The 21,703-nt window shown below is 44.4% G+C and overlaps 1 protein-coding gene across 5 annotated transcripts in view; it reads left to right on the top strand.

The window, feature by feature from the left end:
* Positions 1–21,507, top strand: part of LOC4812742 (capon-like protein) — a 45,609-nt gene extending 24,102 nt beyond the window's left edge. For 2 of the 5 annotated variants that reach the window (XM_001353084.4, XM_033382299.1), the window contains exons 3-10: positions 4,929–5,000; positions 5,669–5,764; positions 5,824–5,991; positions 12,891–13,095; positions 15,859–15,965; positions 16,365–16,535; positions 16,602–16,724; positions 17,013–18,862. In XM_001353084.4, coding sequence (XP_001353120.3) covers positions 4,929–5,000; positions 5,669–5,764; positions 5,824–5,991; positions 12,891–13,095; positions 15,859–15,965; positions 16,365–16,535; positions 16,602–16,724; positions 17,013–18,047 — 1,977 coding nt within the window. In that variant the 3' untranslated portion in view covers positions 18,048–18,862. Of the gene's footprint in view, positions 1–4,928; positions 5,001–5,668; positions 5,765–5,823; positions 5,992–8,091; positions 8,305–11,160; positions 12,686–12,890; positions 13,096–15,858; positions 15,966–16,364; positions 16,536–16,601; positions 16,725–17,012; positions 18,863–19,265 lie in introns of those variants that run through there. The other 3 variants (XM_015188690.2, XM_015188688.2, XM_015188692.2) reach the window with 3 other exon arrangements.
* Positions 21,508–21,703: the final 196 nt, after the last annotated feature.

Below are 21,703 nucleotides of genomic sequence, written 5' to 3'. Positions count from 1 at the left end.
GGGACTGCTGGGGGCATTTCAGCTTCTCCTTTCGTCTGGCTTTGCATTTCATGTTTAACTTTGTGCTGTTGATTTTTTTATTTTTAAATTTGTTTCTCCGCTGGAGTCGGACTTCTTTTTCCCGTTACCGCATGCGAAACAAGAACTCTGGCCAAGACATGCCTGCTGAGAGAGCAGTGCATAAACACCCAGTACTGTCAAGAAGCTCTACTTTTATTATTTTATTTTAATTTTTCCTAGACCACAAACATTAATTCCATCCACCGATAAACAAATGAAGCCATCAAATCCTCAATAAACGATATTAAAAACGAATTTCCATCGAAGAGCACTTAAAAAGTGGCCAATTAAATGTTCCAATAAACAGCGTCAATTTACTGCTGATAAATACAGGCAACTAGACAATCTATTTTCGTTCAGTTTTTCACAATTTCCCAATGCGTTTTTAATTTTTTCATTCTATTTTTCCAATTCATTTTTAAATTTCTTACACATGTCGTTTTTCTGGTCAGAGAGAACTTTGAAAGAGAGGGAAAGAGCTTTTTTCCCGTTCTGTTGTTCTCTGTGAAATATATCCCAGAAAAGTATGCAATAGTTTTTCTGCTTATTTTTGTACATGTGTAGTCCATAAAAAACGATTATCATTGGGGACACATGTATACCTACCATTGTGCTGCACGTTTTTTAAATATTTTATTTATTTAACAGAAACACCACTCAATGGATGACCATGGGGATTAAGAAAAAGCTTTCTGGAAGCATTGTGAAAATTGTTTGCCAGCCCAAAAATATGCTTTACAAATCGGTACAAATGTTATGTAAATTGCTGTTACCCCTACGGACAACTAAAGAGCTAATTATTCAAAATACTATCGCACTATAAAAATGTTTCAACATATCGAACAGCGGCACCACAATTGTGAGCTTCGTATATCTATAGCTGTCAGGATATTATTTTCTGAGAATTTATACTTCACATCCTGTCACCCTTTTCTCTAGTCCTGATAATGGTGACGGAGTCGCCACCATACTAATCCATGCTAATCATACGCGTGGATCGGGGGCAAAGGGAGGCGTATTTGGAAATCCTGACTCTTACCAGAGTCATGCTGGTTGCCAAGAATACCCTGCATCGCCAGCAGGACTATATTAAGCCATATTACCGGAAATCTATTCTTTTCTATGAGAGTTCGTACGCAGCGCTGGGAACGGGCGATTGCTAGAAAGCAGCTTTTGGCTTTCGATGCGGTGAGAGCTGGTCCTAACAATGGCTGCCTCCGCCATATACTTATAAATATTTGTGCGTCATCCGACAAGAGTTTCGACAAGGGAACTGCAGTTCCGTGTTCCAACTCGGGGATCGGTAAAGACCATGGATAATTGCTAGATACATATATCTCTTTTCAAATACTCCACTTTCCCCTTGAATACAACTACTTAGATACTATTTCAAAGGATAGTTTTTTGTGGAATAGAGTTTTAAGTGATTTTACAGCTCTTTGAATGCAAAAATCTGAAGGCATACGAACCCATTGCCAAGTGTTAATCTGACTTAAAGACTGCTTTTCATAAGCATTACATAAATTTCTGTAAAACAGAAAAGAGCAAAAATAAATTGTAATGCCCTGCGGCAGTGCGACACAAAATTGCGCCAGTTATGCCAGGTGTGGGGGGTCAGGGGACTCTGTGTAAATATAAAATGGTATTTTATTTTTATAAATAAACCGACGAAAATTATGTTTTCAACGCGAAAGAACGCTGCTGTTGCTGCTGCCGCCGATGCTGGGTGCTGGAATGGCTGCACAAACAAATGTTTCGCATTGTTGAAAGGGAAATCCAAAAGAGCCAAAAGAGCAAAGGAGCAGAGGAGTGAAAAGAGTACAGAGCCCAGAGTCCAGAGGAAAAGGAAAAGCTGAACATGAAAGCCTGTCCAGCCTGCAGCGCCATTAGCCATGGCCAAATCCTTTTTTCCTGATTTTTTACGAAACGCTTTGGGGCTTTTCTTTATTCATTTTTTGCATACTTTTTACCCCCATTTTTTTGCGGAAAAACTAAGCTGTTCTAATCTGTTTGTCGTTGGCCAGCGGCCATCGCCCGTTCCATTTCCATCTCCGGTTTTCCCTCCTTTCTGAATCTTTCTGATTTTTCAGATACTTTCCAGATGATATTAGTCGGGATTTGGGGATGAAATTAAACGCAGCTTAATTGCCGTTTGTCGGTGAAAAATGACTGGCTATAATTTGGGTAGCAGTTTTTGTACCTGGGGATACCTTTTGAGGCGTTTTCTCCATCCCTATACACCTGCTGACGTCAAGTTGGCCAGCCGCGTGGCTTTTGACTTTTCACTTGTCTTTCACTGGAATGATCGAATACATAAATAAACAAATGTATGAAAATAGAACTGAAAGTAGGGGAAAATCGATTGCAATTCTCTGGCAATTAATTGTAGGGAAATTGTCTGAAAAACGTGAGTGGTATTACAATACAGAGCCGTGGGCCTTGATCGATAAACGTAATGCGGGTCGTAAAGCTCTTGGGAAGAGACCTAACCGTACCAGCCATAAAAGTATAAAGGTAGACACAGTTACGCCTTCAAATAAATTATGAACTCGGCCATTCGGCAGAGTCGTCACTCCTTCCCTCTGAAGAGAGATAAAACTTTAGTCTTCTCTCTTGGTCAGGGTTTTAATCAAAGTAAATGAATTTAAACGAAGCGACGAGCAAAGTCCAGCGGCTATTTACATAGAGCCGTCCCACTGAAATGGTTTTTAAGTGAAAAAAGGGATGCGAATGGCACTGGGAAAGGGATTTTGAATGGAAATGGAAAAGGAAAATGGTGTATGGGGTATGGGGGGTATGGGGGTATGGGGTATGGGGCTGGGAATAGAAAAGTATCAGAGGAGGCAGAGAAGCAGCAGCGTTTGGCCGGGACTCTGGAGTTGGCTTTCTTTATTTTATTTGCGCGGGGGATTTGTCTAGCTGGAGAGGATAAGCGCCCTGTGTATCTCTTATCCCTTTGTGTTTGCATGAATTTAATGCAATCCAAATATTTGTGGGCGAGAGTGAGAGGGTTTCCCTTTGGCTGCTTTTTCTTTTGGCTCTTTTCCGTTGTGTAAATGGCTTTTTATGGGCTTACTGCCGGATGGCTTTTGTGGGGAGTTTTTTAAAGCCTCGTTTCATAACCTTTCGAACGGCATTTGCATGCAAATATAGAATATATATACATACATATATTTATTTATGGAGAAAAGAAAGTACACTCTTAGAGCGTAAACTCCTTTGATAGGATAACTCTCTAACGATCATTCTTATGAATATATTCACTCATCATTACGAGCACTAAACAGCAAGTCATACTTCTGTTAATACAGACAGGAATCGTTCTATTCTTGGTTCTCAAACTCCCTTGTGCTTAACCTTATAAATATTTATCTCACTCCATCATGATTAATCTTTTGTGGTTATCTATATTAGTTTGCTTTTCTGTTTGATGTTTTTGGTTAAAATAAACATTTGGCTTTCATGCTAATGAACTTTTGTTCTTATTTTTCTGTGTTAAAATGTATCTGCCTTTTAGGGCACATGGCATAAATCTGTGGAGCCTTTGTGTGGGCTGCGAATCAATCAGTGGAGAGCGTTAACATTGTTTTCTTTCATAATTTTGCGAGAATAATGTGCCAAAATCTATTTTCTACCGAATTTAAACATTTATCTGAGATATTTTTGGAACAGAACCTTATACGACGAGTCGCACGCCTTGGGCCAGAGAGCATTCATCACAGCATTCGTAGAAATCTAGGCGCAATCTGGCGCAAAACTTTCGATTTGTTTACCCCAACTTGACATAGATCATACTCGTAATAGAGAATAGACATATGCTCGGCAAATGGGTGGGGGGTAGGTGGGGATTCTGTGAAAGGTTTTCCCATTTTTCCCAGCAAGGATTGTCCTTCCTCGCTACTACATTACGAGTATATCCATAAAAATATGTACATATATATATATTATTGTCGCGCGTTATTTGTCGCCATTTTGGCAAGTGCGTGGGCGGCGTGATGGGCGTGGTAGGCGTGGTGCTGCTATCTCATGCACATTTTGTCACTGTCAACCCGCGATGGCATCACCCACGTCTCTTTCTCTCTCTCCCTCTCCCGGTCTCGCTCTCTCTCATCTGTCATTTTGCATTTAAATTGTTGTTGTCACTGTAATAAAATTCGCAAATCTAGGTCCATATCTACGCATTTGTTATCCTTGAGCTGCATTTGGCGTTGAACACCGAAACAACAGCGCGAAATATTGCACTAAAATTGCAATTTGCTGTTGCTGTTGTTGTTGTGTTATTCAAACAATTCCACGAAATAAGTGCTCGACAAATTTTGGCTTTTGTGATTCATTTTTGGGCCATCAATTTGATAGAGAGGCTACCGCTCAATGTATGCCCAAATGATAGTGAAATCAATGGCGTCTCACAGATGTAGAAAGAACAGATTACTGCACCATTCTGGGACAGCATTGACAAAAGGGCCTGCTGCACTCGATTGCTGGCTTAAATTTAGAAAATGCTCCAACTAAAAATACGGCTACCGCAACCGTTTACTGTGTCGAGGCTGTTGGCAACTGAATTGCCCGACTCTGCTATATTTAAATGATTTCTCGCATTAAATGCTGGCGGGGGAAACTTTGCTGGCAAACTTGCTTGTGTGGCAGCTAATTTGTTTAATTTAAAGTTTGGTAGAGGGGCAGGGGCAGGGGCAGGGCAGGGGCACAGGCACGGACATGGCACGGCATGGCCACTCCATCTGTAGGGCTCTCCCGGCCCGCAGCGCTCTCGAGGGCCTTTGTAGCTTTTGTTTGACTTGAGACCCTTTGTTTGGAGCAATCAACAGTAATACAAATACTCACACTCTTTCCCGCTTTTCTCGTTGCAGTTTGTCGGCTGGGAGGAGGTGCCGCGACCGAACACACGCGCCGAGATTGTTCAGGCCATGCGTCGCATAAGGGTAAGTACTTGGGCAGAATCTATCAAGCATACGCCATGTGGGCCGCCATGTGAATTTTGGTATCCCGAAATCCGGGAATCGCGAAGCTACACAGCCATTTAGCCCGGATCTTTGTATGTACATTGTATATCCTTCAGGCAATTAAAGAAACTTTTGAACAGGCTTGTAGCGGTTTTAAATTTTCCCTGCCCCCAAAAGCAGGCAACAATTTTAAAAGCGTCACACGCTTTGATTACAGGTACACACACACACTCACCCCACACTCACTCCAGAAAAATGCTGGAAAATGGTAAAAGGAAAGGAAAATCCAGACAAGAAAAAAGTGCCATCCTAGTAGCATAAAAAGTAACGAGGCTTTTTCAGCCTTCCCTCTCCTTGCTGGCGGGTCGTGCGTGTCTTGGCTTAAACCGCCTTGGCCTGGCTGTGCCAGAAACATGTGTGCATGTGTGTGTGCGGATGTATATTAGCCCTGTCTGTCAGCCATTGTGCTGATGGGAAGGGAGACGAGGCAGATTTGGCGCTTGTTATTGTCATGTCTTTGCCATTAGCCCAGCCGTCAGACGCAGTCAAATGTTAATTGAAAATTCTGGAATTACGCGGCCCACTTTTGACTCCTACATGCACTCTATATGTTCTCTTTCTCTCTCTCTCTCTCTCTTCTCTAACAGTACGAGTGCAAAGTGCAAAATCTGAAAAAGCGAAAGGTCACCATACACATATCGGTAAATGGCGTACGCGTTGTGCTTAAGAAGCGTCGCCGAAAAGTAAGTCAATGTCATACATAATATTCCATCATTAGCTTCTGACGGGGAATTTCTTTTAGAAAAAAAACTGGACCAATGACCCCGAGGAAATCGAGTTGCTCAATCATCCCATATACCGCATATTCTACGTGTCCCACGACAGCAGCGATCTCAAGATATTCAGCTATATAGCGCGCGACGCCAGCACGGATACGTTCAAGTGTTCCGTCTTCAAAAGTCACAAAAAGGTGAGATACGATATGTGTTTTATATACATTATGTTTACCTGATCCAGATCTTATACAAATGCGAGCAGAAATTAGTTTCTGTTTTGATATTTCTCGGCGGGTTTTACGAGTAGGTATTTGCTGGGGCACACACAGAATTGTTTATGACCGCAATTCGCGTAATGCAGGGGCTACTACTTGTACATGTGACTTACTTGACATTACCCATTCCTCCCTCTCCGTCTCCATCCCAACAGCACCAACCTTACCCCTGTGGATGGGGGTCTATAAATAAGAATTCTGGTCTTGTGCAAAATGTCTACACATATGCATAATTTTGGCTTGTATCCAGCATTGGAAAACCGAAACGAAAACAACTAGCAAATAAACAAGATACGAGTATATCCCTCGATCTGTACAGGAGAGAGTGCAGTCATTAGATGCGCTATAAAAGCGATCTATTTGATGGAATCTCTAAAGATTGGGCAAGCCTCAAGAAGTGTGGAATAAACAACCAATTGCCATTCAAGTGTACGAAATATTTGTATCTATTGGTTAGAGTGGTTAGAAGAAGCTCTTTATCATAATTAAAATTTCTCGTTTATTTCTATAATAAATTAAGCATTTCTGCACCCAATTAATCTCTTTATTCCAACAGTTTATCTTTCCCCCTTACGATCTTTTTCGAACATGTGTTTGTTTATCGTAGGACTTCCGTTTTCAATCGCATAAAGATTCTTAATTTGTGTGAGTATCAGAATTTGAACATTCGAGCAAGGTTTCCAGCAGAGACACTTTCGCCAGTTGATAGCCATTCGTTTGGGCTCTTTAGTGCCTGTTTGATGGTTCCATGATCATTTTTCATTGTCAATTCGGGCAAGAGTCTCGACCGAATTTTCATTGGCCATTAGAGAACATTGGGGTCTAAACAAACTGAGCAAAAAGTAAGGCGCAACTGTCCATCAGGCAGACCGCCAGGCGGTCGCTTCCATTTCCGTATTGTAGTCAGCGGTCCGCGCGATCCGGGCGATCCACAGATTCTCTCGGATTTTAACGGGGCGACAACGGGCATGTCTGAGGATGGGGATTGCTCTCCATTAAGTTATGGCCGGGATTTGGTCCAATAAATAAATCAGCTTTTACTTTGTAGTCGCCCAGGGGGAAATGCATTCGCTTTGATTTCGAACCGAATGCGGTTTTTGATTAATTCTCCGTCAAATGCTAAAATGTTCCAAATTAATAACCATTAATAAGCTGAAGCCGTATTTCTGGGTACATATTCCGAAATTATTTCTCGCTGGCCTTCAACTTCAATTCGTAGACAATGTCAAGTTGGCATTTCTATTTTTTGTCTTCTAATTAACAAGCAGAAATTCTGGGAACGAATTCCAATCTATCCATCAGAAGACATCAGGCCAGGGCCTGACATGACTGTGTTTGTGGGCCTGTCGAAATGCCTGACAAGTGACACACGAAATTAAGGCCAGGATGGGGATGGGGGCCATAGACATAGACTGTTGGGGGGCTGATGGAGCCACAGCCGGGCGTGGCGGGGGGCAGTATCTTCTACACGCCGCATGCACGTGTAGAAAATTGCGCATACGCCGCGTGCGTCAGCGCAAAGCTCCTCAGCAACGCTGCACCTGAGGCAAGAGGCACTTCCACCTCTCTCCCAACAGCAACAGCAACCGCAACAGCAACACCAAAAACAGGCCAATGGAAATGCAACGCAATTTGGAGAGCCGAAACGTATGTGTGTATTGTATGTACATATGTACATACATAAGCACATAAGCACGACCAGCAGACAATGCGCTGAAAAGTGTATGATTTATGGCTAAGCAAGAGCAAAGGCAGCGGCTTTTCAGAGCCGAGTACTTCCGCGAAACACAAAGCAATGACGTCACAACAGCAGTAGTATCTGCAATCGCACGCATACGCCGCACTTTACCGGCCGCAGTGGGTCCTCCTTTGTTTTTGTTGTTTTTGTGTTTGGTGGTGGAACGGCGGACCAAAACAAACGCAGCGTGAAACTGGCCGAAAGGCAAACCGCAAACGATCGTGTTAACAGCTGAGCAGCCAAAAGCTCGCTGGCCTCTTTGTGGGCCTCTGGCCAAGTGAAAGCTCCCCTCACATTTAGCCGGCTGCAAGGCAATCGATCGATGGCCGCCGATCTCCGCTAACAGACGGTTCTTTGTCCAGTGCGCTCTAGACGGCGCGCCTTTGTAGACGTCGTGCAGGGAGATTGGAAAAGCGTCCGCGAAAAGCCCAATAACTAAAAATTATGCAACGAGTGCGTGTCAGTGAAGAGTGAAACAAACCCAATCATAGGCGGTGTGTGAATAATAATACGAATGAATTTGCAAACTGTGCCAAAACTAAAACCATATTTCTGCCAACTGCACAAATAAACCGAAAAGTGTCAAGCGAGAGAAAAGCGAAAGAGAAATAAATTCAGGCAATGGCATGTCAAAGTGTTAGGGAAAATATTTCACCAGTCCCATCTATCAACATCGTAGACGAGGCGAGAAATTAAATGTTTCAAAATGTTGTGGAAAAACATTCCCCGTTGCCAGAAAGCAGAAATCAGAAGTCAGAAATCAACCAGTCACAGAAAAGTGTTTTGTCATTGGATTTTGGGGCTGCTGACGCCATTAAATGCCCGTAGCATCAGTTCTGAACAACAGCACAGAACAGCAAGCAGTATTTATATATTTTTAAACAATGGCCAGCACCGCTAGGAATTAAATAATGAGCCACAGGAGCAGGAGCGGAACAGAGCGGTGACTAGAAAATTAATTGCCAGAAAAAAGCCCAAGCACAAGCCTCTCGCAGACACTAATGGGGTTCCATTTTGGATAGAGAGTGAAAACTTTGCCTCGGGGATAGAGGTTTCACTAATAAGTACAATACGTACGGTTCGGACTGAGTTTAAGGCCGAATATACATCTTTCGTGGCTCCATGACGCACTTGTTCCTTAATACATTGTTTATGCATATTAGTTGCTCTCATTTAATGAGCCCTGGCCAGCCACAGGTAGTCCAGGAAAAGCGTGGGCTCATCCAAATAAATAGAATTATGAGCACACACAGACGTGTGTGTATCATATTCAGGCTGAAATATTTATGATTTCTTTAGCTTATTTATTTATAAATCGAATTCAGCAAAACAAAGGCAAACTCAAATTTTGACAGACACTACTAATATTTTGATGAACTGCTCGAAAGTTGTGCAATTTATGGCAAATTGTGGAGTGGAGTGGAAATGGGTCGGGGTATTATTTCCGTTTACCTGTTGCTTGGGCGAAAAGCCTCACAGAACTTTTCCTTTTTCCCCACAATCTTTTCGACTTTCCCAAAAATGGCTGCCACAATCGGCATTCATTTTGTTTCGCTTTGTTTTTTGTTTTCCTCTCGTTTCCCCGTGGCTCGTTCGTTCAGTTTTCCATTCTATATGCATATTTTTCTTTTTTTTTTTTTTGCATTTCAAGCAAAAATATATCCATTATTTTAATAGCCTGCTCTAAAGTATTTCTGAAATCGAACAACCCGAAATGAGCGAAACGTTCAGGTGTGTTTTTCCCAGCCAGAGTCCATCAACAACCAGAAATATACTCGTACGCTTGTTCTTTGAGTATTTTTGCTTATTCCACTCGTGTTAAGTAAATTGAATTTTTAAGTGCCGCCTCCTGCATGACTAATGAGAACTTCATTAGTAGCCAGCCCCTCTACATGGCGATAGATAGAGACAGATAGACAGAGAGAGAGAGGGTGAGAGAGAGAGCGGAAACCACGTGACAATGTGCAGAATTTATGAGCTGCAGCCACAGGGGAACTGCAGGCTGCTGCAGCTGGAGCTTCGGATGTGGCTTCTGTGGCTGCCACCGACTGCTGCAAAGTTCTGACCATCAACGACTTATAGCCGCAGTAAACATTTGCCAGATAGCACGAGCCAGAGATAGAGAGAGTAGAAGGGAGAGGAGGAAACAGTAGCAGAAACAGACACAGAAACAGACAGAGAAACAGAACCAGAACCACCAGCTGGAACAGCTTACTCAAAAGATTTTCTGTAAAAATTTTCCCTTATGACAGACATTTGGGGAGGGCAAAAGCAAACAAACTGCCAGATTTGATTGCCATGCAGCGTGAAATGGGAATTAAAATTCAAATAAATACATAAAACAAAAGCTAACAAAGTCATTTTTTAACGCCATAAATTTTCAAGTAGTTTTCCACGAAAACCAAGCAAAAGCGATTTTCTTCGTTCTTCAAGCTGTATGCGTGTATTTATTTAAGTTTTCATTTGCTGTAACGTTCTCTGTAACGATTTCAAATTGCCACACACTTTATATGCGCTGTTTTTATAGTTCCTTCGATTTGATTTATGTGAAATTGCACAAGAGACCTATGGGAAATATATTTCTGTGCAAAAGCACGATAGAGAATCAGTTGGCACCTTCTCTAGACGGGTTCTTCTTCGGCACACGTGGCATATGAACTGACAGCGTGATACATCTACAGTATGTCTATGAATCCCCCACAAAGGGAGACGGTTCGACGCCACTTTCGATTCGGAGAAGATTCACCTTGAAAGAACTGTTAGGCACCCGCGAAGTTTGTCTTAAGGAACGTGTTGTAAGCATGTTTCCCTCTATCTCTGTCTCTATTTCACTCTGCCTGCCACTTGCGCAACAAGTGCTGTCGCTGCTTGTCAAAATAATTCAAATTGATGGGTGGTTAATGTCGTTCAGACAAGTGCTCAAAGTCGCCCGCCACTGAAGTAGCCCTTCAGAGTGCTTCAGTTGTGGCCAAATGCTGGCATGGGTGAAATGGGAGAACACAAATTTGCCTGGCCCTAATTGGCAATTGGAAAGGTGTACAACCGTTTGTGGAATGGCTTGAATTACTCATAGTTTTAGGGTGCAATTCTGTGCCCCTCTCTGATAGCGATCCGTTCCGTTCCGTTTCCGTACTGCCAGTCAAAATGCGGGTCTGATTCATAATCATCGGAGAAATGCACATCATTCGACTGCTGGTGCCTGATGCCTGCATGAGTCTTGTCCGATGGTTAGTTTAAACAAACCCAGAGATTGACAGTTTTTCTTTTCGCTCGCTCGAATGCAGGCAGCAGAAATAATCAACGAAAAATAACCCAGAAATACTCATATCGTATCTTCCATGGCTGTATAGGCAGCATGAAAAGTTGCAAATAATTCAATAATACACAAATAATTGAACGCGCAAAAGAACTCAAAATAAGAACAGAAACAATAACCGAAACAGAGAAGCAGAAGCAGAAGCATAAACAATTTCGCCACCTAGAAGGTGCGAGAAAAATGGCGCATCGGCAATGTGTGAACAACCTGGACCAAGGAAGCGACCCCATGGACCACAGAGAAGAGCCCTAAGAAATTATGAAATTAATAGCCCGACAATTGGTCGAAAGAAAAGCCAAACATTTAACAGCATTGAACTTTCCCCATCGAGAGTCTGTACGAGTGAAAGTTGAATAGAACATAGAAACGCGACAAATTGTGAACGCGGCAACCTTGTGAATACTTTTCGCGGATCGTTGAACGCTGCGGCCATGAAGCAGGAGAAAACACTCATCATGGCATCCCCGCAACACAAGCAGCAGCGCCACCAGCAGCTCTTGGAACGCTCCTCGTCCACGCCCCGCAGTCCCATCACCAAGGCCTTCGACTTCCTACCATGGGCGCGCAGTCGCAGCAAGGTGAACATGGCCAAGGCCCAGGCGCCACAGGCCGAGCAGCAGGCGGCCAGTGCGGAGAAGCCCTCGGAGGTGCACTACCATCGGAATATCTTCCGCAGCGGCGGCGGCCTCATCCGAGACATTCTCGTGGGCGACAAGCAGCTTAATCTCAAGGATAACAATGCCAGCAAGCCGCCCCAGTCCCCGGTGCCGGCGAATAAAAGGAAGCAGAAGCATCTGTCCCGCAACAAGAGTCTGGACATCCGGGAGCTTATCGGTTGCGTGGAAAGCGAACTGGCACCCAGGTCGACAGGCGGACTGGTAGGACAGGCAGGACAGCCGACTCGCTTCCTGGACGACACATACATCGACCACAAGCCCAAGCATATTCTTTTCAATGACGACGAGAACACCGTGTACATCATCAAGAAGGAGCAGCCTGTGGCCAAGAGCACCCACAAGCCACAGGCCTCCGCCTCCGTGTCCAATGGAGATGTGCTGAAAGCCCGCCTCAAGTTCAAGCGCCTGCCCAGCGACCGGTACGAAACGGCCTCTCCGGAGGCCCTGCGCCGTGCCCAACAGCTGCACCAGCGCTCTGAGCAGCGCCATCAGTTGCAGCGCCGCAAAAGCCTCAGTGACCAGCAGAGCAACTCCAGCCACAGCAGCGGCGGGGGCGGGGGTGGTGGTGGCGGAGGGAGAGGTGGCGATGGATTTGGCATCGGCAACAGCAGCATTATGCTGGAAAGACCCAAGACGGACAAGCCGCGCAAGAAACTGTCGTTCCGGGAGCCGATTGTGGCCGGGGACCAGGTCCTGCCGCTCCTAATGGCTGAGCAGCGGCAGGCGAGGCAACGACGACGCAGCTCTCCCCTGGAGCGCACCCGAGGGGGATTGGCAGTAGCAGGAGCTGGAGCAGGAGCAGGAGGAAGCGACTGTGATAATTTATGCAATAATCGCACAAAGGATGCAATTTCCTGCGGCTGTGCGGCAAGCGATCCTGAGGTGGGTTCAATGGGTATACGGGGTGTGTGCGTAATTTGCGTCGCGTTGAGTGGCGTGGCACTGGGCACCACATGTGGTGCCTCCTTGGGAGCCTTAATTGCAGTCAATATAGGAGGTGGGAGATTGGTCGGGGCCTGATGGCTTAATCAAATTATATTAATCTCCTTTTTCGTCTTCTCCTCCTACTCTCTTCCTCTCGTTGCAGTCTCAGGCCATGCGCATCGTTCGCACCGTCGGCCAAGCCTTTGAAGTGTGCCACAAATTTAATCTTCATAAGAATTCCCTGGAACCTAATGACGAGCGCTCCGATATCTCGTCGTCGGAGCTCCTCGATGTAGAACAAATCAGCGAACAGCAGCTGAGCGAAGATGGGGAACGTGGCGGCGGCGACAACGAGACGCCAAAGAAAGGTAAGAAAAATGGGATTGGAAATGGAAATGGAAATTGGAATTGGGGGTAAGGAGATGGGGACTGGGGACTGGGAACTGGGGCTACGACTACGCCGTGTCTGGCTCTGCCAGTGGGTCGTTGCCTGGCCAATAAATAAATGAAAAGCTCTCGCTGCCGGACGACTACGTCCATCGGCTGCTTCCTGGGTCCATGGACACACTCTGGACTCGCCGGGCGCATTAGTTTCCTATTCATTTTTGCATTCCAATGCAAATTTCTGCTCTTTAATTTCGAATTCAGTTCCGAGCGAAGGGCGCCAGGCATTTGCATTTAAATTGCATTTTTCGGTCAACCGACAAGGAAGGGCGGGTTGAGAGGTAACTGCACGGAAAAAGCTTTAAAAATTAACAACAATTAAAAATGAAAACGGCAATTGGGGAAATAAAACAATTAAAAATGTATTTCTGAAATTCATTTGCCTGTTGCCAAAAATTAACGAAATTAAGCGATGATACACCGAAGTTTATTATACACTAATTTGACCAGAAATTCAGTTGATTAACTGGCGGTTTATTGATCTAAGGAATAGTTTATTTTACTTACCGCTTCATAGTGCTTTTCTTTAAATACACAAAATGCAATATATGTAGATCTATAGAAATACGAGTGCACGGGTACGAGTATATCCAACCAACAGACTGAACAAGCAGTTTACAATACCCCTCGCTGTAAAAGTAAAGAAAATATATAATATGAAAGATGACTGCGCATATAAGCAGAGAAAAATATTCAAAAAAAAAGAGAAGAGAAAAGAAAAGAAAAGCAAAGCAAAGAAAAGTCTGTGGCAGAGATGAGAGCGCTCTCGACATACACTTCAGCGCCGTTAAGCAATTTCCACATATTGCTTCAATTTTCAATAATCTTCATGCGGCTTTCCGCCGTCTCCCCGACCCATCAGTTTTACCACCCTCCCCTCAGACACTTACACAGACAAGGCGCAGTTTGACGTCATCAACGCGTAGCGACTGCCAAAAGCAAGAAAACAAAAAAACGAAACAGCAGACAACAAAAAATATTAAAACCTCACTAAGAATCCAATTCTTTTTACCATCTTTTGTCTAAAACCATCCGACGACATCATTCGCCAGAAATTCTGAGAAAGATGTATACATAAATAAAACAACAAAATAAAGCTACGAGATTTGGTGGGGGGATATTTTTGAAGGTGGAGGAGCCAGGTTCGAGATGGATTACTATATTTGCAGATACTTTCATCATAGCCATGGCATCAGAGTGGTAGAACTTGAATTTGTTGTCAGGAGACACACCGTAGGCGGGGACACGTGGTGGCGTGTGGGCGTGCCCTAGAGTCGTGTGCCAAAAATTATTTATTAATATCAATAGATACATAGTTCATCCCCTTATAATTTTTGGGTGTCGAAGGGTAGCCAAGCAAGCGACTCGACACCGAACTAATGAATTATGTCAGCTTTTTGTCCGTCTATATGTCTGGCAGATCTCTGATCTCTGGTTAGATTAGCGTCAGTGGGGACAGAGTTGAATGTCCCAAGACTGAGAGACACCTAAAATTATGCTATACATTTTATCCGGAATACATATTCTAAAATCGATAATATTTTATTCTCAATTGGTGCAGAACTACACTAGATATATCGTTACTTCCAGACCCCTAGTATAGGATACAATAAAAATACAACCATTTATTGCTTTTGGCAGGCCAATATCTCGTCTCAATACCTTCCATATTGACATTGGCCAGGCAATTGGCTAGCTAAAATGTATCACAACACACAATATTATATGTATATGGACTATAAGTAAAATGTGAACATTTAGATTACTAATTGCTGTTCCCTGTCACACAGCCATTCATTGCTTTGCAGCTGTTTCTGCGGGCCTCTTTGAGCTGTTCTCTAATTGAGGATGATGTGTGCTCGGTTCCCTCGAAATGGGTCATTCGGGTTGTAAAAATGTTCTTATTTTAGCCAAAGAAACATGTGTTTGTCGAGGCCAAATCCTTATTCAAGTTCTTTCCAAAAGAAGGGTGCATATTTTGGCCAAATTCAATCAATTAGATGCCAAAAATATTCGCCCGCTGAACAATGTGAAATGCAAAATTAATTTACATGCTGTGAAGGATTTTTACAGCACTTGGAGCCATTCGGTAGCAATTAACACGTGCCCAAGGTGCGAAACCCAAACGGAATCTAAAAATATTCGCCATTGCCCATTGGCCATATAGTATAGTGATATATATGAGATTCCGGCAGGCTCTCCCCGGGTTTTACAGCCAGTAAAGGCGTACGTAGAGTTCGTGGAAGAAATTGCTGAAATATTTGCCAACAAATCAAATTGAAATGGCTGCAAATAAACAGAAACAGAGCGCTTTCGGCAGTGGACCTCGTTCGCCCCAGCCTCGGCCCCCTTTCAATCCCCCTTTCCATCCCGACATCATCATCATTATTATCATCTTGGGAGATGATCGCCGGGAGTGTCTAGATAATTGTTTCATTATTTATTGAACGGACAGAACATAACCAAAACAGATATTGAACTCTAGAATGCTGTAATTAATGGGAAATTAAGCGCGAAAGTGACCGCGAGAGAGACCACCAGGTGTGGGCCCCATGTGGGGGTTGGTGGGTGTCCAATGACCTTGACAAATTGGAGGACGTGGATGAGGCCGCGTGTACTCGTACACGCTCCAGTTGTTCACTCACTCAATTCGCCAAACCATTTCTGGTTTTCATTTTTATTTTTAGAGCACTTGGCCATAACGCCCGATCTGAACCACACGCAGCCGCAGCGTCCAAACCACTTGGAGCTGATGCCATCGCAGTCGAGTCTACGCAAATCGACCAGCCTGCTGGTGAGTAACGTAACTAATACGCATCCACAGCCCCATCACCACCCCCATCATATTCCCATAATGCTCTGTGGAATGGCCTGCCAATAATAACCAATCCGCATCCGAATCGTATTGGCCATTACCATATTCCGACCAAAACAATTAAAATGCCATCGGTGATTGGCAAATTTTTATGAGCCGCAATCTCCGGCATAAAATCAGATGGAAATCGAAGTGAAATCTTTTGTACAAATTAATATTTCCAAATTGTTTATCCAAACACAAAACCCACCCAGAAAGAGTAAACAAATTCGATTAAATATGTTTTTGGCTCGACCTGAGAGGGTGTCAAGGCAAGGCTTTGAATGTTTCTAGATTAGTAATTTATATTTCATTCATTGTACATCGTTTTGATCGCAGTGCGATGTAGACGACAAGTTGCCCGGCTCTCCTGCATCGCCGCGTACTGAGATCACACAGCTGAAGGATCAGCTGGAGGCACAGGCCCTGCAGACCCGTCAGGCTCTGGGACAACTGATGCTAGTGCGAGAGCAGCTCATCTCGGAGACGAATGCGCGCATCGAGGCGCAGGTGAGTAGCCACTATAGAGCTGACCCATTGAATGGCCACATTGATTGGAGTATATCCCTTCCACAGGCGCGCACCCAGCAGCTTCTCCAGCAGAATCGGGAGCTCTTGGAGCACCTGGCCTCGCTGGGGGCATACAACGAGCAGCAGAGCGCTGGCCTCACCACAGCCAACATAGGGCTGGCTCCCCAGGTGAGGATATACCCTGACATTTATGTTACCTTAAGCTTTTGAGTTATGCGATCGTAAATTTGCGCTGAAATCCGAGCATATCCTGACCCAGAGAATCCCCTTTTTGCATGATTTTGATTTACTTGGCTGCCATTTGCTGTTCTTTGCACGACTGTTTATAGTTCTAGCTGTTTGTTTGTTCGTTATTCGTTGTTCTCGTTCTCGTTCTGATTTGTTGTAAGTTCATTGAGCTGCCCGGCAGGTGCCCAGTACTTAATTCCATTGTCTGTGACCTTTCACCCACCACAGCAATCGCAGCTGCAGCTGCTGCTCCAGGCCACCAGCAATAACAACAACCTGGCGACCATCAATCAGCAGATTAACAACCTGGGCAACATCAACCAGCAGCTGACATCTCTTAGTCATCAGCTGAGCGGGCTTAATCAGCAGAGCCAGCATCTTCAGAATCTGCAACAGCAACAGCAGCAGACGCCGCCAACGCCGCAGCAGCAACAACCGCAGCCTCAGCTGACTCCTGCTACGCCGCCCCCAGCCAGTGGAGGCAGTCCGTACCCCTCCATGAGCCAGCTGCAGAGCATAAGCAACCAGCTGCAGCAGCAGCAGCAACAGCAGCAGCAGGATGCCCTGTCCAAGGATCTGTTCCAGGTCAACCAGGAGCTGCTCAATCGGCTGCAGGCCCTCAATCTGAATGCAAATCCAGCCCCGACTCAGCAGACGCCTTCGGCCTCGCCGCACAACTCGTTCTTTTATGCGAATCCGTTGTCCTGTGCACCGGCCACCCCTAACAATAATGTGGCAGCGGGGGGATTCAATTTTCTCACTTCTCCGGCGGCAACGGGCACCTTGACTCCCTCGCAGCTGGGCACCTTGAACCGGAACTCCTTCGCCGGCAGCTCCTCGCTGAACGAGGACCTTCGCCTCAGCATCGAGCAGAACCTGAACAGTCTCGAGGAGCAACTGAAAGCGGCCGTCTCAAACGGTAACCTGGCCGGTCTGGCTTGTGGGGGATCCACCAGCACGCGGGACACCAGCCGCAGCTCCTCTACGCTGGACTCTCCCTCGTCCCCGCGTCTACGCAGCAGCAACAACAACATCAGTCCCGGAAGCAGCCAGAGCAATGGAAACGGCAACGGTAACAACAGCGGCAGGGACACGCGCTTCAATACGGTGCAGCTGCGGGTGACGGACGAAGCGGGACACCAGCGAAAGCTGTCGGCCACGCCCAGCTTCATTACGCGCAGCACAAGCGAGAAGGTGCCCAATCGGAGCCAGATGATGAGCCAAGTGCAGAGGACCGCCTGGGCAAGGCACACGACCAAGTGATGGGACGCGGATACACGGATACGCGGATACGTGGATACACGGATACAGGAGATTCAACACGGACCAGGACCTAAGTTAGACGATTAGTGTGAGTTCGATTGTGAGTGGTTTGAGTGGTGTGAGTGCTAGTGAGTGGAAGGACCGAGTGAATGAGTGAAACAGTATTAATTTAGAAGAAAACTTTAGTTTGCATTTTAGGAGCAGGTGGAGCAGGTTGAGCAGGTCCCAGTGTGCCAAAGATCATTTAAAGCAAATTATTTGCACAGCTCAAAGTTAGTCTAGTGATTATCGATTATGTTGCCGATTATTGTTGTTAAGATGAGAGATCAAAGTGTGCCAAAGTCTCAGTTTTTTTTTTTTCTAACTCTCTAATGTCTAGTCAGTGAAAGTATTTACGAAGCATAATCTAAACCAAATCCCCAACGGCATATCAGCAATGAAAAACCTGGAAAAGTAAACGTTTCAAAGTATTTTCTCTTCCTAAAGTGAAATCTACCTATACACCCCTTACCCTTAAGCTATTGAATCTATTATATATTCTAATTACTTAGTTGAATAATTTTTTTTTTAATTGTTGTATTTTAATTCCCATTATGCGGCTCTCTCGCATAGGCTTTCCCTTACAATATGATGCAAATGGAAAGCGCAATAATAATAATAATAATTTGAAATGCCAATACTCTATGCATTAATTAGTTGCCTAGGCAAATGTTATTTGTTCATTGGAAAATCGAAGATTAACAGAAACAGAAGCAGCACAAACATCGCATATAATAATAAAAGTCGCATAATTATGTATAAACATTCTGACCAGAGCTCTGCACTTGTTTCGATACCAGTCCGAGTGTATATATTATTGTTAATAATTTAATGTTAACGCTGGGTTGGCTGGCCAATTTCCCTAATGAGTTTTCCAGCAAAAACCGGCAGCACAGCAGAACCGTACTCTTGAGCGCATTACGGAGTGCATAAATTTCCCCTTGATGAATGAAAAACGATGCCCGTCCGGCTCAGTGCGGCGCAAGAAACAAGCAGCAAAAACAAGTGTCACCATTTTTCACTTTCCCTGGTCGCCTCGTTGCTCGTTGCTCGTTGCTCGTCTCTCTTCTCTTTTACTCTCGCTGGATTTGCTGCGGGGCAGCAATTTGCGCACATAACTCATTTGCATAAATTTACACACTGACTTTACCCACCACCACCACCCACTCATTTCCACAGCTCTCCTCGACCGCCAAAGTGGCACGATGGTTCCAGCAGCTGCCCTGGCACACCGCCTCCCTGTCACGGCCGGAGAGCGGCTTCGTTTCCGGCGACTCGCGCTCTGAGAAGTATCAGGAGGATCATTTCTACGGCGGCATAGCCAAGGAAACTGATGATTTATGCGACGAGTTCCTGCTTGTGGAGGGCAGCAGCACCATTTGGACAAAGTTGAGCGCCAAAAAGCGCCGTAAATTGCTCGGCATGCGTTTGGGCAAAGTGACAACATTCTGAGAGCCAGGCCAGACAGCGGCCGCCCCTCGAACTGCCGTAATGTGTGCGTTTATTAGCTGTTAAGTGAGTTTTTTTTTTGCATAGCCCTAAGTGTAGGTTTGATAAATATGCTGGCCCTAAGCTCTAGCATACTTAGTTCATATGAAAATCAATAGACTAAATGACCAAATTAACTGAAAACAAAGCAAAACGAACGACAAGCTCATCGGGATGCCATTTACATAGGCAGGAGGTGGACCAAGACCATGGAGGAGGCCCAAAGCAACAGGCATACGAGTAGACATAAGTCAATTAGCGAGCATAGGACTCGAGCTCAATGTGTATTTAAGTATTAACAACAACAAAGTATTTGGCAACACACCACACAGACACACAATCACACACAAGTACACACGTACTCTTGTGGCCAATTCATTAAGCGAACAAGCCACGCACATTAATCATACGCCACGTACGACACACAGGAAAAGGAAGCAGCCAAAAAGCGCAGCATCTTCTACACTGCTTAACTTGACCAGTTTTTCGGGTACGAGAAAAACTGGTTATTAAGTTAAGCAAACACGGCCAAGGTGGCGGGAAAAGAGCGTGCTAAAGCTCCTGCAGCAAGGACAACAAAGATCAAATGTTTGCTATTCATAAATTTTTCCAGCATCAACGTTTTTATGCATAAATCGATTCCATTTTTGCGCTTCGCAGTCCCCTTTTTTGCAGGGGGCTACTCTATAAATTTACTGCCACTGCGGTGGCGTGTGTGGCATACGTGGTGTATAAGCGATTCACTCGAAATTTATGGGGATTCTTTAACTATAAAAACAGGGTTTGGTTGGGAAGGTACTCGTAGATAGGACTCGTAGACATAGTAGTTAGCTAGCTTCAAAGAGGGTGTACAGTGCACGAGCCAAATGCAGATTGTACTTGAACTCTGATAAGTTATTGGATAAGTACATACTCGTCGATAAGGATACAGAAAAATGATTAGAAAAATATTTAGATAGGCATTTGTATCTGTGAAATACTGGGAAATACTAGACTGGAGCTATGCCCAGATGCTTATGCATCCAACATAACTTCAGTCGTCATCAAATTCCGTCGGGGTTTTATTGCATTATTTATGTAGATGCCTTGCTTTTATTGTCCAGCATCGGCTGCAGCAGTAGACGATATTACTCACAATTTTATCACAGTTTCCATTTAGGTACGACATTTATAGATCCAGGACGAAGATGAAATATACATACATACAAATAATATACGTACGTAAAATGGTTTTAGTTAATTTATGCAAACAATTTTTGAGACTGAAACTGAAATTTGTACTAAGCATAATCCAGGCCAGGAAGCACATACAAAACACATACTCGTATCACACGCATCACAAAAACACATCTAGACATTCGACAAATAACTTTTTGCGACAAAATAGAAAAGTTCATTTTACGAGTATAAGCCACTTAGCATAACGCAACGCATAACCAACCCAAGTTAAATTAGTATTTAGTGGATCTGGTTCAGCGCCATAGAATAAAGTGAAAATAATAAAAATTAAATGCAACATGCTGAGTTACTCGTCATCTGATGGTGTCGCTATATTCCTGCCACTGGCTCTGCTGGTGGCACTGCTGCTGCTGCTTCTGCTGACACTTTACAGTTCAATTAATTTAACGCGCTTTGCATGTAATAGAAAAAGCATTGCATATCAGCACGGGGCTGCCAGGACATGGATATGCGAACACGGCACCGCAGGTGGGCTTGGCTGGGACTGGGACTGGGGACTGGAACGCATTCCGGGGAAAATGGGAGGGTTCTGGACGGGGGTATTGCAAGCACTAAATCGACTGAAAGATACCCAATAAGCACAAGATATAAAATATTCATTATATATATTGCCAGAACAAGTATTCGAATGTTTGTAAACGATTAAATTTGAATTGGAATGAATGGAAACCCGAATAAAAACGAAAGGTTTGAAGGGTTTTTTATTGTGAAATAAGCCCCAAATGGATCCTAGAATACCTAACTAAGCTTCAAATATCCCCAATCGGTGTCCAGTACAGGGTATCCAAATTATAAAACAAAGTGAAGGCAGCGCTTCATGCTTCGTGCTCTCATAATTAAGGACATGGGCCAACGCAACGCACTAATGGAAGATACAAAGATACTAGCAA

Source organism: Drosophila pseudoobscura, chromosome X (assembly GCF_009870125.1).
Source record: "Drosophila pseudoobscura strain MV-25-SWS-2005 chromosome X, UCI_Dpse_MV25, whole genome shotgun sequence".
In the NCBI taxonomy this organism is placed as follows: domain Eukaryota; kingdom Metazoa; phylum Arthropoda; class Insecta; order Diptera; family Drosophilidae; genus Drosophila; species Drosophila pseudoobscura.
This window is presented reverse-complemented; position numbering and strand designations above follow the sequence as displayed.